The following is a 21,181-nucleotide window of genomic DNA, read 5'->3' as shown; positions in this document are numbered from 1 at the left end:
CAGGCCCCGCCCCTCCACGTGGGCTTGTTTGGGTGTCGCGAGGCTCCGCCCAGGGCTTCGGCCCCGCCCACGGGGGAGTGGGCGGGAGGCTGCGCTTTTCCGCGAGGGTTTGAGCAGGAGCGAGGCCTGGCCCGGTGCGGCTCCCGGGGGTCCGCAGCGCAGACCCGTGGAGGCCGGCGCTCGCGCTGTCCCCGGAATGTGCCTCGGGCCTCCGGGCCGCAGCCGGAGGCGGAGCTAGCGGACGACCTCCCGGGCCGTCTCGCTCCTCCTCCGCCTCGAGTTGGTCTGGGCCTGGGCTCGGCGCCCGCGGCCCCCGCCCAGGTTTCTGCCCTCCGCAGCCGCGTCCCGCCGTGCGAGCCAGGCCCGGACCAGGCACACCAGGGTTTCCTTTGCATCCACAGTTACCCTGCTCCACGTGGCCACCTCGCTTCCCATTCTTGAAGTGAAAGCTCATCTTGCCACGCCGTTTCCCCCAGCCTTCGTGTAATCGCTGACCACCGGAGGCCAGCAGCACACAAGACAGAAAGAAAGGCTTCACATCCAGGAAGCGGCGGTAAAGCTCTCCGGAGCCCAGGGCCACCAAGCCGCTCAGATTGCACACCCCGCATGATTTACACCTACACCCTCTTCACTGGCTACTGAGCTCCCACAAGATATTCCATGTCAGGCCTCCATTCTGGCCTTTCTGATACATAAAATTGAAGGCAAAGATAGACGCAGGTGGCTCACCGCCAGGAATCCTAGCTACTGAGGCTGAGATCTGAAGTTCATGGTTCAAAGGCAGTGTGGGCAAGAAAGTCCATGAGACTTATCTCCAATACACAGGAAAAGCCAGAAGTGGCACTGTAGGTCAATGCTAGAGAGCTAGCCTTGAGCACAAAGAGGTTCAGGGACAGATCCCAGACCCTGAGTTCAAGGCCCAGGACTAGCCCCCTCAAAAAAGGCATCATGTTGGGCTGGAAAGGTGGCTCAGTGGTAGAGTGCTTGCCTTGCATGCATGAGGCCCTGGGTTTGATTCCTCAGCACCACATAAGCAAAAATAAAAAAGCCGGAAGCAGCTCTGTGGCTCAAAGTGGTAGGGCGCTAGCCTTGAGCTGAAGAGCTGAGGGACAGCGCCCAGGCCCAGAGTTCAGGCCCCATGACCGGACCAAAATAAAAAAATCATGTCTACTTGTGCGTAGGATTCTTGTGACAGTTTTGTAAGTTCTATGGAAAGGCTGGCAATGATGAACCATGGCTGGAATTCTGCTGTGCCAGGTTTAAGTTTGCCAGGTCTTCTGGTTGAAGAAGACACTTTAGATACCCAGTCCAGCTGCTGGTCCTATGGCTGGCTTTGCCTGCACTTCCTGACACGCATGATGATATCCACATTCCATCAGCAGCTCCATTGGAAGCCATGCAGCCCACTTTCATTTCAGTAGAGTTTCCAAAGTGTTGATTCCCAACCTAGAGAGAGCACTGGTTCAGGAGCCAGGGGCCCCACCAACTCCAGAAGAAAGAAGTAGCTGGTTTGTAGAGCTCTACTTTGGGATAGCTGAATAAACTTGGACCTGCCTTGAGAGGAATGTGGGCATATGGCTGTGACCCATGCAGATCAGTCTTTGATTTTTCTAGGAAATGTGAGCCACAGTGTACATCCACTTCAGTGATTCTGGTGGGATTATGTAGGCCTCAACCAGGCCTGGAACTTTATACCAATTTCCTGCACTTCTACACCATGGCATAGTTGTTCCCAGCAGGACTCAGTCAGCCAAGAGCCTCCATCATGGGCTGTACTTCCCACCGGCCTCGCCTTCTCTGGCCTGCAGTGAAAAGGATGAGGAAAACTGATGGGGACTGTCATGTTGAGCATCAGGACGGGCCTCAGCCCTGCTGAGACAGACTTCCGAAAAGAGCTCCTTTTCTCCTGAAGATACAGCCTCAACCCACTCCCCTACAAGCCCACAGATGGCCCCTGTCTGGTATATGGTTACCTCCTACCTATGTTTAATTCATAGCTAGGGGGTGGGGCATGGGGAGAGCTTCCCAAGAAAGGAAAGAACTCCCCTGGGGTTTCACCCAGTACCTGTCCTACCTCACAGGGTCCACAACTGAAGCCCCGCTTCCTTCCTGAACCCCTGGGCTAGGGAGTAGAGGCTGCCAATGGGCTTGGACGACACAATCCCAGCTAGGGTACAGCCAACAAGGGTACAGTCATCGGTCACTAATCCGCAGCCCTGGAATGTCTGCTATCCAATCAGCAAGGTCTCTAGGGGCTCCCTGAGGGTGCTAATAATCCCACAATGATTAGCAGGGGCCAGGAGGTCAGTGCACACTGCTCTGTCTGTTGGTGGGATAGGCTGGCTAGGCCACAGAGGCTAGAATACAAGCATCCCAGGGAGCTGCCTCTTTGCAAGACAGCATTGACCACAGGAGACTGTTTAGACACACTCATTGCTCCCTGGCTTCTTGTCTTTTGTCTACCAACACAGTCTGACTCCTTAAGATTGAGAATAGCTTCCTCCAGCCTGGGAAGGAAGTAAGCCGCACAACTAAGCCAGACTGTGCCTGCAGTGCTGGACAGGCCCATGCTGCAGCCCGAGTTCTCCCTTGGGATGGGAGGCCAGGGCCACGGGCCTGGTCTCCTGACTGTGCTCCTGGGTCTCCTTGGCATCAACTGGGCACAGGGGCAGCCACTCCAGCTACCAGAGCAGACTGCAGTGATTGGAGGTAAGGTACACCTGTGTGAGGAAGAGAGGTGAAAGAAACATTGTGAGCCCTGTAGAGAGGGGGGGGTGTGATGTGCCAGGAAACTTCTGGAACATGGATTCCAAGCTTGATATCTGGGTTGTACTAATGTGATTCCACAAGGGACACATCAGGACAGTCCAGGAAACCAGATGGGTGGATGGATGGATGGATGGATGGATGGATGGATGGATGGATGCTAGGGATGAGGAGGAAGGGTGAAGCAGGTTGGTCCAGGGTTGGGGACAAGAAAGAATATCAGCTAGAGTAGACACAATGACTGAGAGCCCCAGCCAGATGGCTGTTTCAAGCCCAGGGCTAAGCCCCTCATTTCCTCATTGTTCCCTATTAGTGTCTTAGTCTTGCATTATGCCTGGCTTTGTCTCTCTTACTTCCATGCCTGTCCCCTGGGCTCCCTCTCACCCACACCCCCTCCCCATCTCAGGTCTGTGTCCTACGGTTATCCCACTGATCCCTGCTCTATGGCCTGACCTTTCTCTTGGTCCCCAGCCCTCAGCAGGAAAGAGAGCTTTTTGCTCCTATCCCTACACAACCGTCTAAGGAGCCGGGTCCAGCCCCCTGCAGCTAACATGCAGAGACTGGTAAGTATTTCCCAACACACACACACGCACACACACACACACGCACACGCACACGCACACACGCATGCACATCCTCCAGTCAGGGTTGCTGGAGGTCTCAGGAGGCCAAGCCAGTGTCAGATACTCTTCCGCCTGGATAGGGAAGGAAGAATGGCCAGTCCCCTTCCCCCCATCCTCCCCAATAGGGGAATAATGACCCTGGTTGTTGAGATCTCTGAAAAGTCCTTCTCCCCAGGAGAAGGCCAGCCTAGTCCTTGGGCCTTCTCCTGGCATCCTGTTACCATGGAGAACAGGAAACATGGAAAAAGCTGGCATTCCCTCTTTGATGCACAAAGGAGTCCCGCAGAAAGGAAAGGCTGGGGTAGAAGGAGAGACAAGCATCACCCTGGCTTGCAGAGGGTTTTGTGTGTTCACGATTTATCTGGGTAACTAGGAGAGGCTTCTCCCAAAGTGTTCTTTCAGTTATTTGCAGCTCATCAAAAGAGCCAAGGGGGACTGGGTGGGGGGGAGTCTACCACCTTAACTGAGGCTATAGAGTTAGAGTTGTCAGCCTGGGGCTCTTATAGCTTGGAACCCCAGCAACCAACCCCAGCCTATGTGAACAGGCCAAGGAAGGAGGGCAAGTAGGGGCGGGTAGGGTTCCCCATGGCTGCATCCCATAAACTCAGTTCTGAGACTGGCAGCCACAGTGGGTGGTGACCTCGAGAGCTCTGGGGTCAGTTTCCCAGGAGGTGGGGGTGGGGCAGACAGGTGGGGGTTGTTTCTTCCCCTTTCCCTGCCCTGAGCAGCTCTGTTCTGCTCTTCCCCAGGCCCAGGTCCTGGGTAGCCTGGTTGTTCCTGGCTGTTACACCGGCTAGTGAAAACTCCTGCCAAGGGCTGTCTACCTTGACTGTGGTCTGCTAGTGAACAACCTGTGCCTTTTTCACGGCCATTTGGTCAAAGACCTAGAAAAATCACAGATTTTTAAAGGCATATGTGGGGTCCTACCACTCAGCCTCCCTCACATCTTGTGTTGAGCACCCCTATGGGCCCACAGAGAGCTAGAGTACCTGTTCTCTGTGCATACAGAAGATTGAACCCCCGGCTTTGGTAAGGTCTTCCCTCTAGCTCTCAGCAGAGGTAAAAATCACAATGAACATCTGCCCTGAGGTAAAGCCTGCTGCATCCCAACTATCTATTTTATTTTATTTTATTTGGTCGTGGGGCCTGAACTCTGGGCCTGGGCGCTGTCCCTCAGCTCTTCAGCTCAAGGCTAGCGCTCTACCACTTGAGCCACAGCGCCACTTCCGGCATTTTCTGCTTATGTACTGCTGAGGAATTGAACCCAAGGCCTCATGCATGCAAGGCAAGCACTCTGCCTCTGAGCCACCTTCCCAGCCTTCCCGACTATTTTTACAACTCCCCAGCCTAGGCTGGCTTCAAACCCTGCATCCTCCTGCCTCTGCCTCCCAGGTACTGAGATTCTAGGCAAAGGCACACACCCAGCCAGGGGCCAGTGGCTCACACCTGTAATCCTAACTACTCAGGAGGCTGAGATCTGGCAGTATCCCAGCCAGGGCAGGAAAGTCCATAAAACCCTTATCTCCAATAAACCACTAGAAAACCGGAAGTGGTGCTGTGACTCAAGTGGTAGAGCGCTTGCCTTGAGCTGAAGAACGCAGGGACAGCGCCCAGGCCCAGAGTTCAAGCCCCATGACCGACAAAAACAAACAAAAAAGGCACACACCCACACACCAGTCTCCAGAACAATCTGATCCTAGTGTAGACACCTTATCCCTCATTTTACAGATGAGTACATCATGCCTCATGGAGACTGAATGACTGGTGGAGGCCACACAGTTGGAATTCAGTGGCTGGGATGGACCAGGGCAACCTGGAGATAATGATTGCAGAGAGGAGTGGAGGGTGATAGGGTAGATCAGCTGGTTCTAGTGGGAGAAGCTGCTGAACCTGCTCCAGAGCTGAGCTGCTGGAGTCAAATCGCTGAAGCAGGACACCTCTCACACCCTCTGCTTCCCACAGTACTCCTAGGTACTCTTGGGGTGTGACACTGGGAGGCCAGGAAAATAGGATAAAGAAACTGTTTATTTTATGGCTAGCTTCACCTAAAGGCAAACACAAATCCAGTCTCTAAGGCTTAGAGAGTGCCACCTCATATTACCAGATGGGAGAAAATGGCAGCAGAAACCCTTCATGTGACCTGGGCTGGTACTGTTAGGAACTCAGTCCTGGGCAGAGATGGAGTCTGGACTAGGTGACAGAAACCATATGTTATTTTGTTCAGTTTTTGTGTAGGTACTGGGGCTTAAACTAAAGGCCTGAGTACTGTCTTAGTTTTTCCTGCTCAAGGCTGGCACTCTACCAAATGATCCTCACCTCCACTTCTGACTTTTAGGTGGCTAATTGGAGATAAGAATCACAGACTTGGGCTGGCTCAGTGGTAGAGTGCTTGCCTTATATGCATGAGGCCCTAGGTTTGATTCCTCAGTACCTCATAAGCAGAAAAAGCTGGAAGTGGTGCTGTGGCTCAAGTGGTAGAGTGCTAACCTTGAGCTGAAGAGCTGAGGGACAGTGCCCAGGCCCAGAGTTCAGGTCCCATGACCGAGAAAAAAAGAAAAGAAAAGAATCACAGACTTTCCTGCCTGGGCTAGCTTTGAACCACAATCCTAAGATCTCAGCCTCCTGAGTAGCTAGGATTACAGGCGTGAGCCACTGGCATCTGGCAATTGCATACATTTTCTCAATACAGCTTGAGGAGCTTCAGGGGTCCTGTTTGATCTTTCCCTGCCCCATGCAGAGTGGGAACTCAGCTCACAGGGTTACACAGCTAGGTCAGGTTCTTCATCCAGTTCTCTGTGTTGCTGGAGACAATGGGACTTCAGTCATTGTCCAGAGACCTCACCTGTCACCCAAATGCCCCTTAAAGATCTCTCTGTTTTTGCCACTCCCAGGACTGGAGCGAGAGCCTGGCTCATCTGGCTCAAGCTAGAGCAGCCCTCTGTGGTACCCCAGCCCCAAGCCTGGCATCTGCTCCACAGCGTGCCCCACACGTGGGCTGGAATATGCAGCTCCTGCCTGCAGGCTCAGCATCCTTTGTTGAAGTGGTCAGCCTATGGTTTGCAGAGGGGCAGCAGTACAGCCACATAGCCACTGAGTGTGCCCACAACGCCACCTGCACCCACTACACTCAGGTGAGGAGATGAAGCCAAGGTGTGAGCTACCCAAAGCTGGTTGGGTCATCTCAAAAGAGGTTATACCTTGTTCTAAATAGGATTTATCCTTTTCCTCCAATTTGTTTAGTTTTACTTTTTTTGGCAGGGATGGAGGAGTAAGGAGGGGAGCTGGGGGTCAGTCATGGGGCTTGAACTCTGGGCCTGGGCACTGTCCTTTAGCTCTTCAGTTCAAGGCTAGCACTCTACCACTTGAGCTATAGCACCACTTCCAGTTTTCTGGTGGTTTATTGGAGATAAGAGTCTCATGCACTTTCCTGCCTGGGCTGGCATTGAACCACAATCTTCAGATCTCAGCCTCCTGAAAAGCCAGGATTATAGGTATGAGCCAATGATGCCTGGCTTTCCTTAAGACTCTTTTTTTTTTGGGGGGGTCCGGTTGTGGGGCCTGAACTCTGGGCCTGGGCACTGTCCCTCAGCTCTTCAGCTCAAGGCTAGCGCTCTACCACTTGAGCCACAGAGCTGCTTCCGGCTTTTTGCCTTTTGCTTATGTGGTGCTGAGGAATCGAACCCAGGGCCTCAGGCATGCAAGGCAAGCACTCTACCACTGAGCCACCTTCCCAGCCCTCCTTAAGACTCTTATCTCCAATTAATCACAGAAAAAGCCAAAAATAGCACTGTGGCTCAAGGGGTAGAGTGCTAGCTTTGAGCAAAAGGAGCCCAGGGACAACGCCCAACACAGAGTTCAAGCTCCAGGACCTGAATTTAAAAAAAAAAAAAAAAAAGACTTTACCTCTTGCAGTAAACAGCTGCCAATTCACATTGAAATAGTAGACTTTGGCCTGGGAATGAAGCTTAGTGGCAGAGTTCTTGCTTAATAAGCATGAATCCCCCTGGCTTGATCCCCCAAAATAGGGAGGAGAAAGGCACGCTGTAGAGAGAACATTCTAGCTAGTTTCCCAATCTCTCACAAAGCCCTTGATGTCCTCCTTTTTCTACTCTCCTCCATCTGCCCATAACTTCCCCTCCCTTCACCATCTGCTAACCATCAGTCTTCACTCACAAAGCCTTCCCACCATCGCAGTGACCCAGCCAAGACTCCTGGGCTGTTCCTGAGGCCCTCAGAGAAATCAGAGAGCTGTCCGTTTGCCCACATTCATGACAGACTGTTCCACCCCACCCTACAGATATGCACTTGCCTGTGCTGCTGGCCCCCAGATCGGAGTGCGGGTAATCTGTGATAGGGTTTCTGAACCACTGTGTCCCCTGCAGCTGGTGTGGGCTACCTCAAGCCAAGTGGGTTGTGGATGGCATCTGTGCTCTGCAGGCCATGCAGTGATGGAAGCCTTCGTCTGTGCCTACTCCCCTGGGTAAGTCCCTGTGATGTGGGTTGCAGAGCGTTTAGGTGAGGTCATTTCATCAAGGGTAAGTTGTCCACTTCTCCCCACCCAAAAGCCCTTTATTCCTTGGTCCATACCCTTAGTGGGAGAGGGTACAGAACAGGGCTTGCTCAGGCCTTCCTCTTCTTGGAAGCATGACCCAGCTTTCAGGGAATTTGCCCAGGATTCGTGTAGAGATCATCTTTTCTTTCCTAGTAGATCCGCCCATCTCACCCAGCTCCCTGTCCCCCTGAAGGGGACCATGGGACAGGCAGCAAGGCCCCACCCTACCCAAGGCCATGCTCTTTGAGCCCCCTCTAGTACTTCCTCTCACAGAGGCAACTGGGAGTTGGACGGGAAGACAATCGCCCCCTATAAGAAGGGTGCCTGGTGTTCACTCTGCACGGCCAGCCTCTCCGGATGCTTCAAGGCCTGGGACCATGCAGGGGGGCTCTGTGGTGAGTGCTCCACTCTGCCTGTTTGCCTCTTGGAACAGTAGACATAGGAGGACTTGGTCAGGTGACCCTGGGATGGGGGAAGCAGCCCAATGAACTATCCCAGAAACCCTAGCTTTAAGCACTCAGAAAACCACCTGTCTGGTCTGCCAGGAAGAGGTGACTTGTCTGAGCTCTCTCCTCATTTTAACAGAGGTCCCCAGGAACCCATGTCGCGTGAGTTGCCGAAACAATGGACGCCTCAACATCAGCACCTGCCGCTGCCTCTGTCCTCCAGGCTACACAGGCAGGTACTGCCAAGGTGAGGAGCCCAGCACCTATGCAGGTAGCTCTCAGGGGGCCAGAGGGAAGTGTGCCTGGCTGTATACATACCTGCTCTGTGGCGTCAGACGGGTGGTAAGAGTCTGAGAATGGATTAAGGGTGTGGATCGTGTACTTATTGGCACACTGCATGCATGCACTCAACAAACATTCACTTGCTTACCACTTGCTGAGCTATGCAGAGAAATCAAACTGCCATCCGATTTGGCCCTGGGACAGTGCCACCAGCCTGTGTGAGCAGCCTGGATCCGGGTGACTAGAGGCTCACATTCTGCCCTGCTGTCCTGTCCGGACAGTGCGGTGCAGTATGCAGTGTGTGCATGGCCGGTTCCGGGAAGAGGAGTGCTCCTGTATCTGTGATGTCGGCTATGGGGGAGCCCAGTGTGCCAGTAAGTCCTGCCCCCATCCCTTCCCAGAATGCCCTTTGCTAGGGTCCTGGATCTGAGCTTCCCAGCTCACAGAAGATTACTGAGCACATCTCCTATCAACTCTTCTTTCTGTGACCTCACATTGATAGCTTGAAATTGGCAACAGTGAGACATTTCCACCACTGAAATTGGCAAATGTTACAGTCTATGAATGTTATAAATTGAAGAGAGAGAGAGAGAGAAAGAAATTGTTTTGTTTTGTTTTTGTCGGTCATAGAACTTGAACTCTGGGCCTGGGCACTTGTCCCTCAGCTCTTCAGCTCAAAGGTAGCACCCTACCACTTGAGCCACAGCACCACTGCTGGTTTTCTGTTGGTTTATTGGAGATAAGAGTCTCACGGAGCTTCCTGCCTGGGCTGGCTTTGAACCTCAATCCTCAGATCTCAGCCTCCTGAGTAGCTAGAATTACAGGTGTGAGCTACCAGTACCTGGCTAGAGATTGTTGTTACATGTTTCCCAGGACATCACTGAGTCCCACCTACTTCCAGTTTGGAGTAGGTGGCCAGAAGAAGGAGCAGCTTGAGCTCCCTGGCAGGGAGGGAGGGGGTGCCCATTCTGAAGTGGGCACATACAAACTCAGTCTTCCCGCCACCCTCCCACCTCCCAGCCAAGGTGCACTTTCCTTTCCACGCCTGTGACCTGAGGATTGATGGAGACTGCTTTATGGTGTCTTCGGAGGCAGACACCTATTACGGAGCCAAAATGAAATGCCAGGTGATGGCCGACCCCTGCCCTCCCAGGGACCCTCCAGGGTCACAAACTAGGATCAAAATGGATAGTTCCTTCAACCGCCACTGACCTCACTCTCCACATTAGTAGAAAAACTGGGATCTCAGATGCAGAGGTTCCTAGAAGCCAGGAAGTCACTTAATGACCTAAGCTACTCAGCCAGGGACAAGGCCCCACGCTACCTGTATCTAAGGAGTTGTCCTAACTGAGCTCTGGCTGCTGGGTGCCATACAGAAATGGCAAGTCAGGTGCCCAGAAACCAGCTTTTTCAAGCTAGAAAACCAGATTTTCATTGGCATCTCTTGATTTATTAATGTTAGCAACCAATTTGAAGACTCTTAGGACATCTTTCTAAGGGCAGGGCCATCCGTGGGCCTATGGGCTCTTAGTTGAGCCCCAGCAACAGGAAGCTGGCACGGGAGAGGCTGGGGGGCCATGCTTTCAGAAGCCAGGAGGTGGGTAGAGGTGGTGCACACAGTTGGGATCTCTGCCAGTGTGACCTGGGCTGGGGGTTGCAGGGCAAGGGCGGGGTGCTAGCCCAGATCGGGAGCCAGAAAGTGCAGGACATCCTCGCCTTCTACCTGGGCCATCTGGAAACCACCAACGAGGTGACTGACAGCGACTTTGAGACCAGGAACTTCTGGATCGGTGAGTGTCTGGATTGGTGGAGGGGTACAGTGATTATGGGGGCTTAATAACCACATGATTTCATGAATCCTCAGATGACCTCGTGAATCCTGAGGTGCCGCAGCCCAGCACTACCACTAGCAGATAGCTAGAATAGGACAAGGGCTTGGAGTCTTGAACTGGTCAGTGGTCAGACTCCCACCCCAGGAGACAGATGAAGGAAGAGAACCATGGGAGACAGGAATTGGAAGCACTGAGAAGAGAGTTGAAGGGTTGGGGGCCCAAAGGCATTAGGCAGCAGGGCTCGTGGGACTCAGGCTTTGTTCTCAGGGTCTCTGGGCTCTGAGTAGGATTCCCCAGGCTCTCAGGAAGTGGGCAACTTTGACTCTCCTGGCCTTAGGACTCACCTACAAGATGGCTAAGGACTCCTTCCGCTGGGCAACGGGGGAGCACCAGGTCTTTACCAGTTTTGCCTTTGGGCAGCCTGACAACCAGGGGTGAGTGTGGGTTAACTGTGTCCTCCGCTGGGTCCCCTTCTTAACCTATGAAGAATCAACTCAACCTGCCTGGCCAAGCCTAAAAGCATCACAAAAGCTTGGGGGTGGGCCCGGCTCCTGGTAGCTCCATCTGCAGCTCAGGGACATGTGGGACTCGCAGATATAGTTGGGCTCATGAGGTGGAGGGTTTAAGAGTTCAGTCTCCTGAACTCTTTCCTCCACCCTGAGCACTGTCTATCCTGGTCTGGCAGATTTGGCAACTGTGTGGAGCTGCAGGCATCCACTGCCTTCAACTGGAATGACCAACGTTGTAAAACTCGAAACCGTTATATCTGCCAGTTTGGTAAGGCCACCTTCCCTCAGTTCCTCTCTTTCGGTTCCTGACCCTTGCTATAGTCAGGTCACAGCACAGACTCTGAGCACATAGAACCACAGAGGATGTCCTGTTTAGGAACTTTTACCTGCAAGTGTCTGAGGCCCAGAGGGAGGAGGCAGGCTCAGCATCACATAGCAAGTCAAAGCAAAGCCAGGACTGGAACCACATTTTGTTGGGGATTTCTCCAAGGGTTCTTTCCTATGTTCCCCGATTGCATAAAGACCAGTTAGCCAGGCCCTCATGCCTTTAATCCAAGCTACTCAGGAGGCTGAGATCTGAGGATCGTGGTGGTTCAAAGCCAGCCCAGGCAAGAAAGTCTGTGAGACTCTTTTTCTTTTTCTTTCTTTTTTTTGGGTCCAGTCGTGGGGCCTGAACTCTGGGCCTGGGCACTGTCCCTCAGCTCTTCAGCTCAAGGCTAGCGCTCTACCACTTGAGCCACAGCACCACTTCCAGCTTTTTTCTTATGTGGTGCTGAGGAATTGAACCCAGGGCCTCGAGCATGCAAGGCAAGTGCTCTACCACTGAGCCACCTTCCCAGCCCTCTTTTTCTTTTTTTAAATCAGTCGTGGGCTTGAACACTGGGCCTGGGCACTGTTCCTCAGTTCTGCAGCTCAAAGTGAGCGTTCTACCGCTTGAGCCACAGCGCCACTTCCAGTTTTCTGGTAGTTAATTGGAGATGAGAGTCTCACAGACATTCCTGCCCAGGCTGGCTTTGAACTGAGATTCTCAGATCTCAGCCTCCTGAGTAGCTAGGATTACAGGCGTGAACAACAGGTGCCCAACTTCCATGAGACTCTTATCTCCAATTGACCACCAGAAAACCCAAAGTAGTGCTGTGGCTCAAAGTGGTAGAGCACTAGCCTTGAGCTGAAGAGCTCAGGGACAGTGCCCAGGCCCAGGGTTCAAGCCCCACAACTGACCTCCCCCCCTCAAAAAAAAAAAAGACCATTTAACTATGGTGGAGGGCAGGGGTACAATCTGCCCCAGAACCAGGTCCCAGCACCTGTTAGAAGGATTTAGAGCTCCCCAAAGAATCATGGCTGTGGGTACTTCCAGATTGAGTGTAGCAGGGTTCTCATTCCAGGACTTCCTGGGCTGCCATCAAACCTTATTGTGCGCTGCTTCCTTTTCAGCAGAGGAGCACATTTCACGATGGAACCCAGGGCCCTGAGGATGGCCACACATCTCTACTGCCAGCCCTGGGATGCATCAACCCTCCTTGCCTGACTGCTCACTTATGAGGAACAGGGGCCCAGCTAGGATTGCATATCTCACATCCAACAAAATCTCAGACCATGAAGGATAAGGAAATGGAACCGGAAGTGCTAGTGAATCCTGTGAAGAAGGGATCGTAGAGGAATCTGGTGTAAAAGGACAGCCTGGGACCCTCAGCTTACCTTGATTGGTGAGATGGCTTCAACAAGACGCTGAAGCAGAAGCCATAGCCAGTGGCCAGAAGAGGCCACTCTCCTCCATCTAGGGCAACTGGAGCTTTTTGGGTAATGCATCCTGCAAGAGATTAAACTAAGTTATGAATCAGATGATTGGCAATTGCTTGTGACCCAGGAGGATCCTGGGAAAATCAAAGGGGCTTATCCTATTTCCTTTGTTCCTTTACTCCTCACCTTATAATCCAGGCCCTTCTGGATGTTTTAGACTACTCAGTAGTTTAGAAGATCACACTCTTTCCCTCACTGATGTGTGTGTGTGTGTGTGTGTGTGTGTGTGTGTGTGTGTGTGTGTGGAGTGCTTTCACATCAGAGCTGAAAGTACAATCAGAATCTATAGTCCACTCCCTCCTCCAGCTCCTCAAACATCATAGCTGGCAGTAATAAAACACCATGTGTCAGACTCAGTAATCAACACCGGTCATCTGTGAACACATCTCTCACACAATCTCGTTGAGAAGGGAGTACTACTATCTACATTTTACAGTTGAAGAAAAGGAGGCAGAGAGTGGTTGAGTGACTCATCCAAGAAAGCACCGTCTGGCTAGCATCGAATCCGTAACCTTTTCCTGGCGATGGGATGGGAGGGCCCTACCGTGGGAAGCCTCAGGCTTCCAGGCCTGCTGCCTCGTAGGAGACAAAAGGGGCCCCTGGCTCTCCCACCTTGGTCCTGTCTGGTAGTCAGACATGGGCCTCAACTCTGCCCTCCGGATGCGGGACGTGACTTCTCCATAGGATCGCCCCAGGATGCCTAGGGCCTCCGGGTACCACTTCCAAGTTCATGTAGTGGGGGAAAGGGGGGGGAGAGGAGGACGCATGCGCATCCTTGACACCTAGACCCTGCCCCCTTTCTGCCGGGCGGGGCCCCATCACAAACCTAGTCACGCCCCCTCGGAGCCCCGCCCACACCAGCTTCCCACCTGCTGGCTCTTATGTCCCTGCCACTGCTTGTATTTGTCACCTGGTGACCTGACCTTCGCTACCTCGTCCATGTCCATCCGCGGGCCTCTGGTGGAAGGTGGCGTGCCGCCTAGTGGGCCCTTTATGGGTATCAGCCCAGGGTCAGACGCCGTGTGCACCTCTCCAGGGTCGGGGGAAGGCCCCGTGTGTGCCCCTTGCTGGAAGGTGGGCCTCAAACTCAGGACTGCCGCCCCCCCATGGGCAACACTGTGTCTGAGCTGTTTCACACCAGAATAATACTCTACCACTTGAGCCACACCTGTTCCCAGCTTTTTGCTGATTAATTGAGAGTTAAGAGTCTCACTGACTTTTCCTGCACGGGCTGGCTTCCAACCTCAATCCTCAGATCCTCCTATCTCAGCCTCCTAAGCTAGAATTACAGGTGTCTGAGCCACACTGATCACACTGGCTTCAGTGTCATCTTTGTAAGCTTCTAAGGCAGGAGCCACTGGGTCCCTCAAAGCCTTGCCTTTGATGGGCGCTTTGTTCTAGGGGATCACAGGATTAATTGTCTCACCATGGCACCTCACAGGCTGCTGACATCCTGTCTCTTAATACTAGTTGGATTTTGTCTGTGGTCTGGCCACCTACTAACCTTAGCTTGTCCCAGCTTCCTTCAGACCTTCTTGTTGCGTTCACTCCTGGTCCTATTTTGGTATGAACAAAAAATTCTTGGCTTTAAGCCACAGAAAATTCTGGCAATTAAGCAGAAACAAGAGCTCAGAAGAAGATACTTGTTAGTGCCCATGGACTCAAGGGTAGAAGAATAAGATCTGGAAGAATTCATGCAGCAGAGTTGATGGGCAAAAACCACAGCTGGCACCACCGAAGCAGGACAAAGATGCCACCATCTTTGAAAGCTGATGGTGCTGTTGCTGACACCAGTTGCCAAAGTGTTGCCTCTTTCCAGCAGCAGTTTTAACTCAGAATTGGTCTGTGGTTTTGCCTGGAAGAGTTATGCTACCTAGCATAGTACCTAGTCGTAGCTGCAGGAATGATAGGAAAGGAGGGCAGAAAATGTAAAGTTCTGTCTCAACATTTGGGGATATGGAGAATAGAGGAAGAAGGTTCAGCTGTGGGACAGCCAAAAGAGAATGACACCTCCACTACATGAAATTGCTGGTGCATCAGCCAGGACTTCGAGACAGGACATCCAGTAGGAACTGATATGCAGAACCTATGGCTCCTTTGTATTTTCGTCTTTAAAATGTCTCCTGATGCTGAGTACCATAGCTCATGCATGTAATTCCAACTATATTGAGACATAGGCAGGAAAATCATGGTCTGAGGCTATCTGAAGAATAACCCAAGCCAGGTGCTGATGGCTCAAGCCTGTAATCCTAGCTACTCGGGAGGTTGGGATCACAGTTTGAAGCCAACCCAGGCAGGAAAGTCTGTGAAGCTCTTCTCTCCAATTAACTACCAGAAAACAGCAAGTGGTGTTGTGGTTCAAAGTGGTAGCGCTCTAATCTTGAGCAAAAGAGCTCAGGGATAGCATCCAGGCCCCAAGTTCAAGCCCCATGACCTAAAGCAAAAAGGGATAGAGTTGTGGTTCACATGGTTAGAGTGTTTACAAGTGCAAATCCTTGAGCTTAAATCTCAGTGTGAAAAGTTTTATTGCTGGTTTCCAGTACTGTATCAACAACAACAAAAGAAATAATATTTTCCTCCTAACATTGAGCATCATATGCTTAAGTGGCAGCCATAAAATTCCACATAAACCTTCAAATAAAATATGGGCAAGGGGGGCTGGGAAGGTGGTTCAGTGGTAGAGTGCTTGCCTTGCATCCATGAGGCCCTGGGTTCGACTCCTCAGCACCACATAAACAGAAAAAGCCGGAAGTGGCACTGTGACTCAAGTGGTAGAGCACTAGCCTTGAGCTGAAGAGCTGAGGGACAGCGCCCAGGCCTCACGACCAGAAAAAAAAAGAGGGGGCTAGGGGTAGGGGCTTTAAATTTGAATTTCAAATCTATTCACTTTGCTCCAGTGGATCCAGGCACTGGAGGCTCATGCTTGTAATCCTAGCTACTCAGGAGGCTGATCTCTGAAGATCATGGTTCCAAGTCAGCCCAGGCAGGAAGTCCATGAGACTCTTCTCTCCAATAAACCATCAAAAGCCAGAAGTAGAGCTGTGGCTGAAATGGTAGAGCATTAGCCTTGAGCTAGGGACAGCACCCACTCCCTGAATTCAAGCCTCAGGACTTACACACACACACACACATACACATACACACTTGCTTCAGTGGAGTTTCATAAAATATTACTGGCTTTTCCAATCACCAAAGAGTTGGGTGATTCCCTCCACCTTTCTGTGCTGAATTTCTCTTGAGTTAAGTTAAACAACCTAGGTCTGGAAAGTTGTTGGTCTGAAAACAAGTTTGTGAACTTGAGATTGTTTTGAAAAAGGTGCTTCTAGCTCTGAGCCGCATTGGTTCTCAGTAGTAGCCAGCAAACAGGGGCTTAGCACAGGACAGGTGCAAGGCGTGGGCTTGGGGCTTGGTGCACAGGCAGGACAGCCTGAGAGTGGCTGGAGAGAAGCTCTCAGTCCTGGGCAGGAGGCAAGAGAACACTGGAGAATTAACCCGGACTGGAGCAGAGTATCTTCTCAAAGGACAAGAATGCCTTTTAATGGTACCACCCCAAATTCTGAAGCCTGGGCAATGGGGCTGATGCTGATCTTGGGTTCAGTCTGAAGAAAATGGGGAGACCCCTTTTGTTTTGTAATGTTCAGTGGAGACCATTTACCTTTGTCTAGGAAGATGTCCAGAATGACTTCATAGAATCAGACTCCAGCTCGAGGTGGGGGACCAGACCTCTTTGAGGCCAAGCCAGGAAACCTACTATGGACTGATGCTCTGTCTCCTCCAAAGCTGAGTCACAGGACTAGGTTCCATGCACACAGGGCCCTCTCTCCGGTTCCCCTTCATTTGTCCTCTCCCCTCTGCCTCACTTTCCTGTTCTCTCTTTAGATACAGATATGGCTGGAGAATCCAGACCTGGCCCAGCCCGGCCTAGCCAGAAGAGGCAGCAGGACACAGACATTTTCTGGTGAGTCTATACTCGTAGCTTGTTGGCAAGGGAGGCTGGTTGCTGGTTTGTTTGAATTTCCCAGTTGAGTTCCCCTGAAATGGAATGAGGACCCCTAAATCTGCTTGCCCATAGGAGAACGAGTAGGTCTCTCATCTCTAAGTTTTGTCTGTAAACTGAAGGGAGTTTTTTCAGCACATTCTAGCACCCTTTTATTTTGTTCTTTCTTCTTTTTTTCTCTGTGTGAGTATGTGTGTATGTTCTGGTACTGAGGCTTGAGTTTAGGGTCTCATGCTCTTGCTTGGCTTTTTCTGCTTAAGGCTGGGCACTTGAGCCACAGCTCCACTTCTTTTTGTTGGTTATTTGGAGATAAGAGTCCCTCAGTCTTTTCTGCCTGGGCTGGCTTCAAACCATCATCCTCAGATCTCAGAACCGCTGAATAGCTAGGGTAACAGACATAAGCCACCACTGCCTGGCTCTAGCACCATTTCTAACTGATAAATCCAGCCACCATCCTGAGGATTGGGTGGTTTCGACCTTGCTGTGAGGGGAGGAGGCGGACACCGGGTGAGCAACACTGCTGCTAACAGGCGATGCCATGGTTCTAGTTACTCTTGGAGATGGTCTCAGCTCATCTTCCTGGAAGTGGGGTGGCAGGGCCGGGCAAAGGGTGACTCTGAGATGCCTCTGTATCTCCAGCTCGATTTCAAAGGTGGTTAGGTCAAATCCCTTCCTGCCAGCAGTGGCCTGAGTGGGCGTCATCCCGAGGAGTCCAAGAGTGAGAGGCTTTTCACTGCGCTGGTTGGGGCTGCTGAGTAGGTGAGAATTGTGGTGGAAGGATTGGCCCCCACACGTTCCCTTCTGCCCCACATGGTCACCTTGAGGACTCTTGAAGAGATATGGTTCCGGCCCCCAGAGCTATTTCTGCTGTGGTGGTGCTTCTCTTTTAGTGGGAAGTTCTTGCAGACTTCAACCACTATCTGACAGGCCATTTCCCCTGGGGAACAAAGAGCAAGGGAGGGTTCTAGTTCTCAAATACTGCGAAAGAAGCCGGGCCCTCAGCCCTGGGGCACAGCGAGAGGGCCGCTGAAGTGCACGCACCCTGCCTGCTTGCTCTCTCTCACTTTACACGCTTATCTCTAGCTAGTTAGGACAGTGCAAACCGGAATGAGACAAAGAACGAGTAAAAAAAATAAAATAAAACAAACAAGAAAGGTACTCCGGGTAAAAGCAAAAGAGGCACTTGTGCATTGGCCGGGAATCGAACCCGGGCCTCCCGCGTGGCAGGCGAGAATTCTACCACTGAACCACCAATGCTGAGACGGTTTTGCCTCTCACGGGAAGACTCAGGTGGTTCATCCCAGCCACGGCATTGGCTGAAGAGGTCACCGCCCCGAGAGTGAAGGGTTCGCGGTCCTCAGACGCCCGTCTTGGCCGCTGCTCCCCTCGGGGAAGTGCCCCACGACCCCGAGGAGGGATCCCACCCTCCCGCCTGCGGCTGCGCGGCTCCTTCCCCTCCCTCCGCGGCCGGAATCAGCCGCGCCAAGCGTTTCCGGGCCGCCCCCCAGAGCTCCAGAAGCCAGCCGTGGGGGCGGCCGGTCCGCCCGCCGGCCGCTCTGAGGACCCTGCAGCACGGGCGGGCCGGGCCGGCACCCCAGAATCAGAAAGGTATTCCAAACTGGATCCCCTCTCCCCAGCAGCCTCCGCCCGCCCCCAGCTCGTCCCCGTCCCCGGCAGCGGGTGTCCCCGCAGGCTCTTCGTGCCAGTTATCTCTACGATCCTGGGACACCGATTCTCCTCCCTCTCCCTCTCTCCCCCCCCCCCCCCCCCCCCCCCCCGCCTCCGGAGTGTGGGCTAGAAGGGCTGAGCGCGCCACAGTGGGCCTGGGACCTTTCCAGAGCTTCCACGGCTTGCTGGAAAGGGGCGGGTGGTCTGGCTACAGCTCCAGCCCCAACCCTGCCTGCGGGCCCTGCCTGTGTTGGGCCCCGCTTGTCCTGGCAATCGCCATGGCGGGATTAACGCCTCTCACACCCCCACTGTAGCTTTGGGTTGTGACTTCACTCTTCCCTTTCATCCTTTGCCAGTCTAAGATCCAGGATGTCAGCAGTGCCTGCCATTCCCCAGCTGACTAGCCCCAGCTGAGTGGCAGGCAGGTCCAGGCTGACTGGCCAGACATCCAGAGGCCATGGCTCCCCTTCTGCTACCTAGAAGGGACTGGGGGTAGCACTTATCAGAAACCAGCCAGGAGGACGCTGGTTTGCTGGGATCATGGGCAAGTTCCTGGGAGTTCTAGTGGAGCATCCTGGCATCCTGAAGGATTGCTGCATGCTTGTTTCCCCAAGTTCAGCTGGGTCCCAAGCAGAGACTCTGGCCCTGGACATGACTCCTCCCCTTCCTTCCCATTTGTCTCTGCAGTAACTATAATCCAAACTATGAGCTGCACAGAGAAGGCATCCCCTACAGGTGGGTGAGTCTTGTCCCCTGGGTCCTCTAATGGAGCACGTGGAGCTGGATGACCTGACTATCGCTCCATCCTGTCCATTTAGGGTGTATGGATACCAGAGGATCCCCCCACTCATCAAGCAAGTGCCTACCAAGATTCGGAGGACTCCTGTGAGCCTGGGGGTGAAGAGCAGCCGGAGCCCCTACAAAGCCTCCAGGAATAGCCACCTGCCTCCCAGGCAGATAAAGTGTGAGAGACAGGGCTCAGACTTTGCCTGTAGAATTAGGGAGGAACTGGGCAGTGTCACCCAAAGTGAAGGCGGGTCCCCCTGTGCCTGTGGCCCCTGCCCAGCATGAGTACCAACTCTAGCCTCTCTTCCAGCAGTGCACACTGCCGAGCTGCACTCCATCTGGGAGGCACTGAGCCAGATCAGAGCCCAGGTGGACGGCCTGCTGGAGAGTCTGCAGCACATCGACCAGCAGAGGGATCAGTCTACAGGTAGTCACCCTCGCCTGTGTCCACTTTATACTCGCCTCAAGATGCCAGGGATCCTAGAGGCTCCCTGCCTGCAAGCCTCTCCTCCCCAGAATGCACCTCTTCTCCATTCCCTCTGGCTCTTCCTGTGGCGTTGTCACCGGATAGCCTGGCTCCCTCAGCAGGGAGCCAGAGCGCCCCCCATCCACCTGGAGCCCTAGAGATCCCATCACTACTCGTTGGGCCCTGTAAACTTGGTTATTGGTTACTAACTCTGCAGCGACAAGGGACAATGAAGAAAACTGGGGCTCTAAAAGTGGGGGCTCCTCATGCAGAATCACTGAGCCCCAGCAGGAGCCCAAGGGCCTGAGGGCCCATCCAGAGGAAGACAGTTCCAAGGGAAACACAGACACCGTGCAGGCAGTGAGTGGTCTACCTTCCCTCCCCTCTCCCCAAACTCGTGTTTGGGTCATTGTGGCCTCCAAGAGACTTATGCAGCAGTTCCCAGTAGTGGTATGTGGGAAGGCTCATGACCCAGGAGAAAGGGTTCTGCCCTATATAGTATGCCAAATCAGCCGGGCGCTAGTGGCTCACACCTGTTATCCTAGCTACTCAGGAGGCTGAGATCTGAGGATCACAGTTCAAAGCCAGACCAAGCAGGAAAGTCCTTGAGGCTCTTATCTCCAATAAACCACTAGAAAACCGGAAAAGCCACTGTGGCTCAAGCAGTAGAGCACTTGTCTTGAGCTGAAGAGTGGAGGGATAGCGCCCAAGCCCAGAGTTCAAGCCCCACTACTGACAAAAAATATGCCAACTCAGTTTGACTGTACTGGGGGCATTTGCCAGGCATTTGGGTTAGTCCTAGGCTGAAATATCATCTGGAAAGGAGGGGAGATTTAAGCATTATAAAGGGAATGTCACAGGTATGTCATCTCATATTCCTGCTAAGAACCTCTTAAGCTTTTAAACCCCAACTCTATCCTCTTTTATTTTTGGCTATACTGGTGTCAGAACTCAGGGCTTTGAACTTGCTAGGCAGGCACTCTTATCTCTGACATGGCTCCAGAAATTTCTTTTTTTTGGCTGCACTATACCATGTTCCCTAGGGAAGCTGTGGTCCATAAATGTTTCTGGATGGAAAAGAAACAAACTTAGAACTCCATGTTCCAAACTTGTATCTCCATGTTCCATAGTGGTTCTTTTTATTTATTTTTTTGGGTCCAGTCGTGGGGCCTGAACTCTGGGCCTGGGCACTGTCCCTCAGCTCTTCAGCTCAAGGCTAGCGCTCTACCACTTGAGTCACAGCACCACTTCAGGCTTTTTTCTTTTTTGCTTATGTGGTGCTGAGGAATCGAACTCAGGGCCTCATGCATACAAGGCAAGCGCTCTACCAGAGCCACCTTCCCAGCCCCCATTGTGGTTCTTTTCTTGCACTTGCCAAGCAAGTGTTCTTCCACTGAGCTGAATCCCCAACCCCTGGTTCCATGGTTGGTTTTTTTTTTTTTTTGGGGGGGGGG

General features: G+C 52.7%; 2 protein-coding genes and 1 non-coding gene across 3 annotated transcripts in view; 2 read left to right on the top strand and 1 right to left on the bottom strand.

Annotated features, from left to right (window-relative positions):
- The first annotated feature begins 2,552 nt into the window (after window positions 1–2,552).
- On the top strand, window positions 2,553–12,726 carry LOC105983069 (C-type lectin domain family 18 member A-like). The gene is made up of 12 exons (XM_013012818.1): window positions 2,553–2,709; window positions 3,238–3,329; window positions 6,281–6,520; window positions 7,772–7,869; window positions 8,215–8,336; window positions 8,527–8,634; window positions 8,951–9,043; window positions 9,690–9,796; window positions 10,330–10,459; window positions 10,839–10,935; window positions 11,187–11,278; window positions 12,445–12,726. The coding sequence occupies exons 1-12, from the start codon at window positions 2,568–2,570 to the stop codon at window positions 12,480–12,482; spliced, it is 1,359 nt and encodes a 452-aa protein (XP_012868272.1). The 5' UTR covers window positions 2,553–2,567; the 3' UTR covers window positions 12,483–12,726.
- Window positions 12,727–13,749: 1,023 nt separating this feature from the next.
- LOC105982962 overlaps window positions 13,750–21,181 on the top strand; it is an 8,907-nt gene continuing 1,475 nt past the window's right edge. Inside the window, exons 1-6 of the mRNA XM_013012684.1 lie at window positions 13,750–13,884; window positions 16,690–16,768; window positions 18,169–18,415; window positions 19,163–19,210; window positions 19,294–19,439; window positions 19,575–19,688. Of these exons, the coding sequence (XP_012868138.1) occupies window positions 13,750–13,884; window positions 16,690–16,768; window positions 18,169–18,415; window positions 19,163–19,210; window positions 19,294–19,439; window positions 19,575–19,688 (769 nt within the window). The remainder of the gene's footprint in view (window positions 13,885–16,689; window positions 16,769–18,168; window positions 18,416–19,162; window positions 19,211–19,293; window positions 19,440–19,574; window positions 19,689–21,181) is intronic.
- On the bottom strand, window positions 17,994–18,064 carry Trnag-gcc. Its single transcript has one exon. It is a non-coding gene; the product is annotated as a tRNA-Gly (tRNA).

This window comes from Dipodomys ordii, unplaced genomic scaffold, assembly GCF_000151885.1.
Source record: "Dipodomys ordii isolate 6190 unplaced genomic scaffold, Dord_2.0 Scaffold18, whole genome shotgun sequence".
Lineage (NCBI taxonomy): Eukaryota > Metazoa > Chordata > Mammalia > Rodentia > Heteromyidae > Dipodomys > Dipodomys ordii.
This window is presented reverse-complemented; position numbering and strand designations above follow the sequence as displayed.

Excerpts from the sequence above, each read along its gene's own strand:
- LOC105983069 (XM_013012818.1), top strand. The coding sequence starts at position 2,568 with ATGCTGCAGCCCGAGTTCTCCCTTGGGATGGGAGGCCAGGGCCACGGG. Across the intron at positions 3,330-6,280 it reads CAGCTAACATGCAGAGACTG|GACTGGAGCGAGAGCCTGGC; the intron begins GTAAGTATTTCC and ends TGCCACTCCCAG. Across the intron at positions 8,337-8,526 it reads CCATGCAGGGGGGCTCTGTG|AGGTCCCCAGGAACCCATGT; the intron begins GTGAGTGCTCCA and ends TCATTTTAACAG.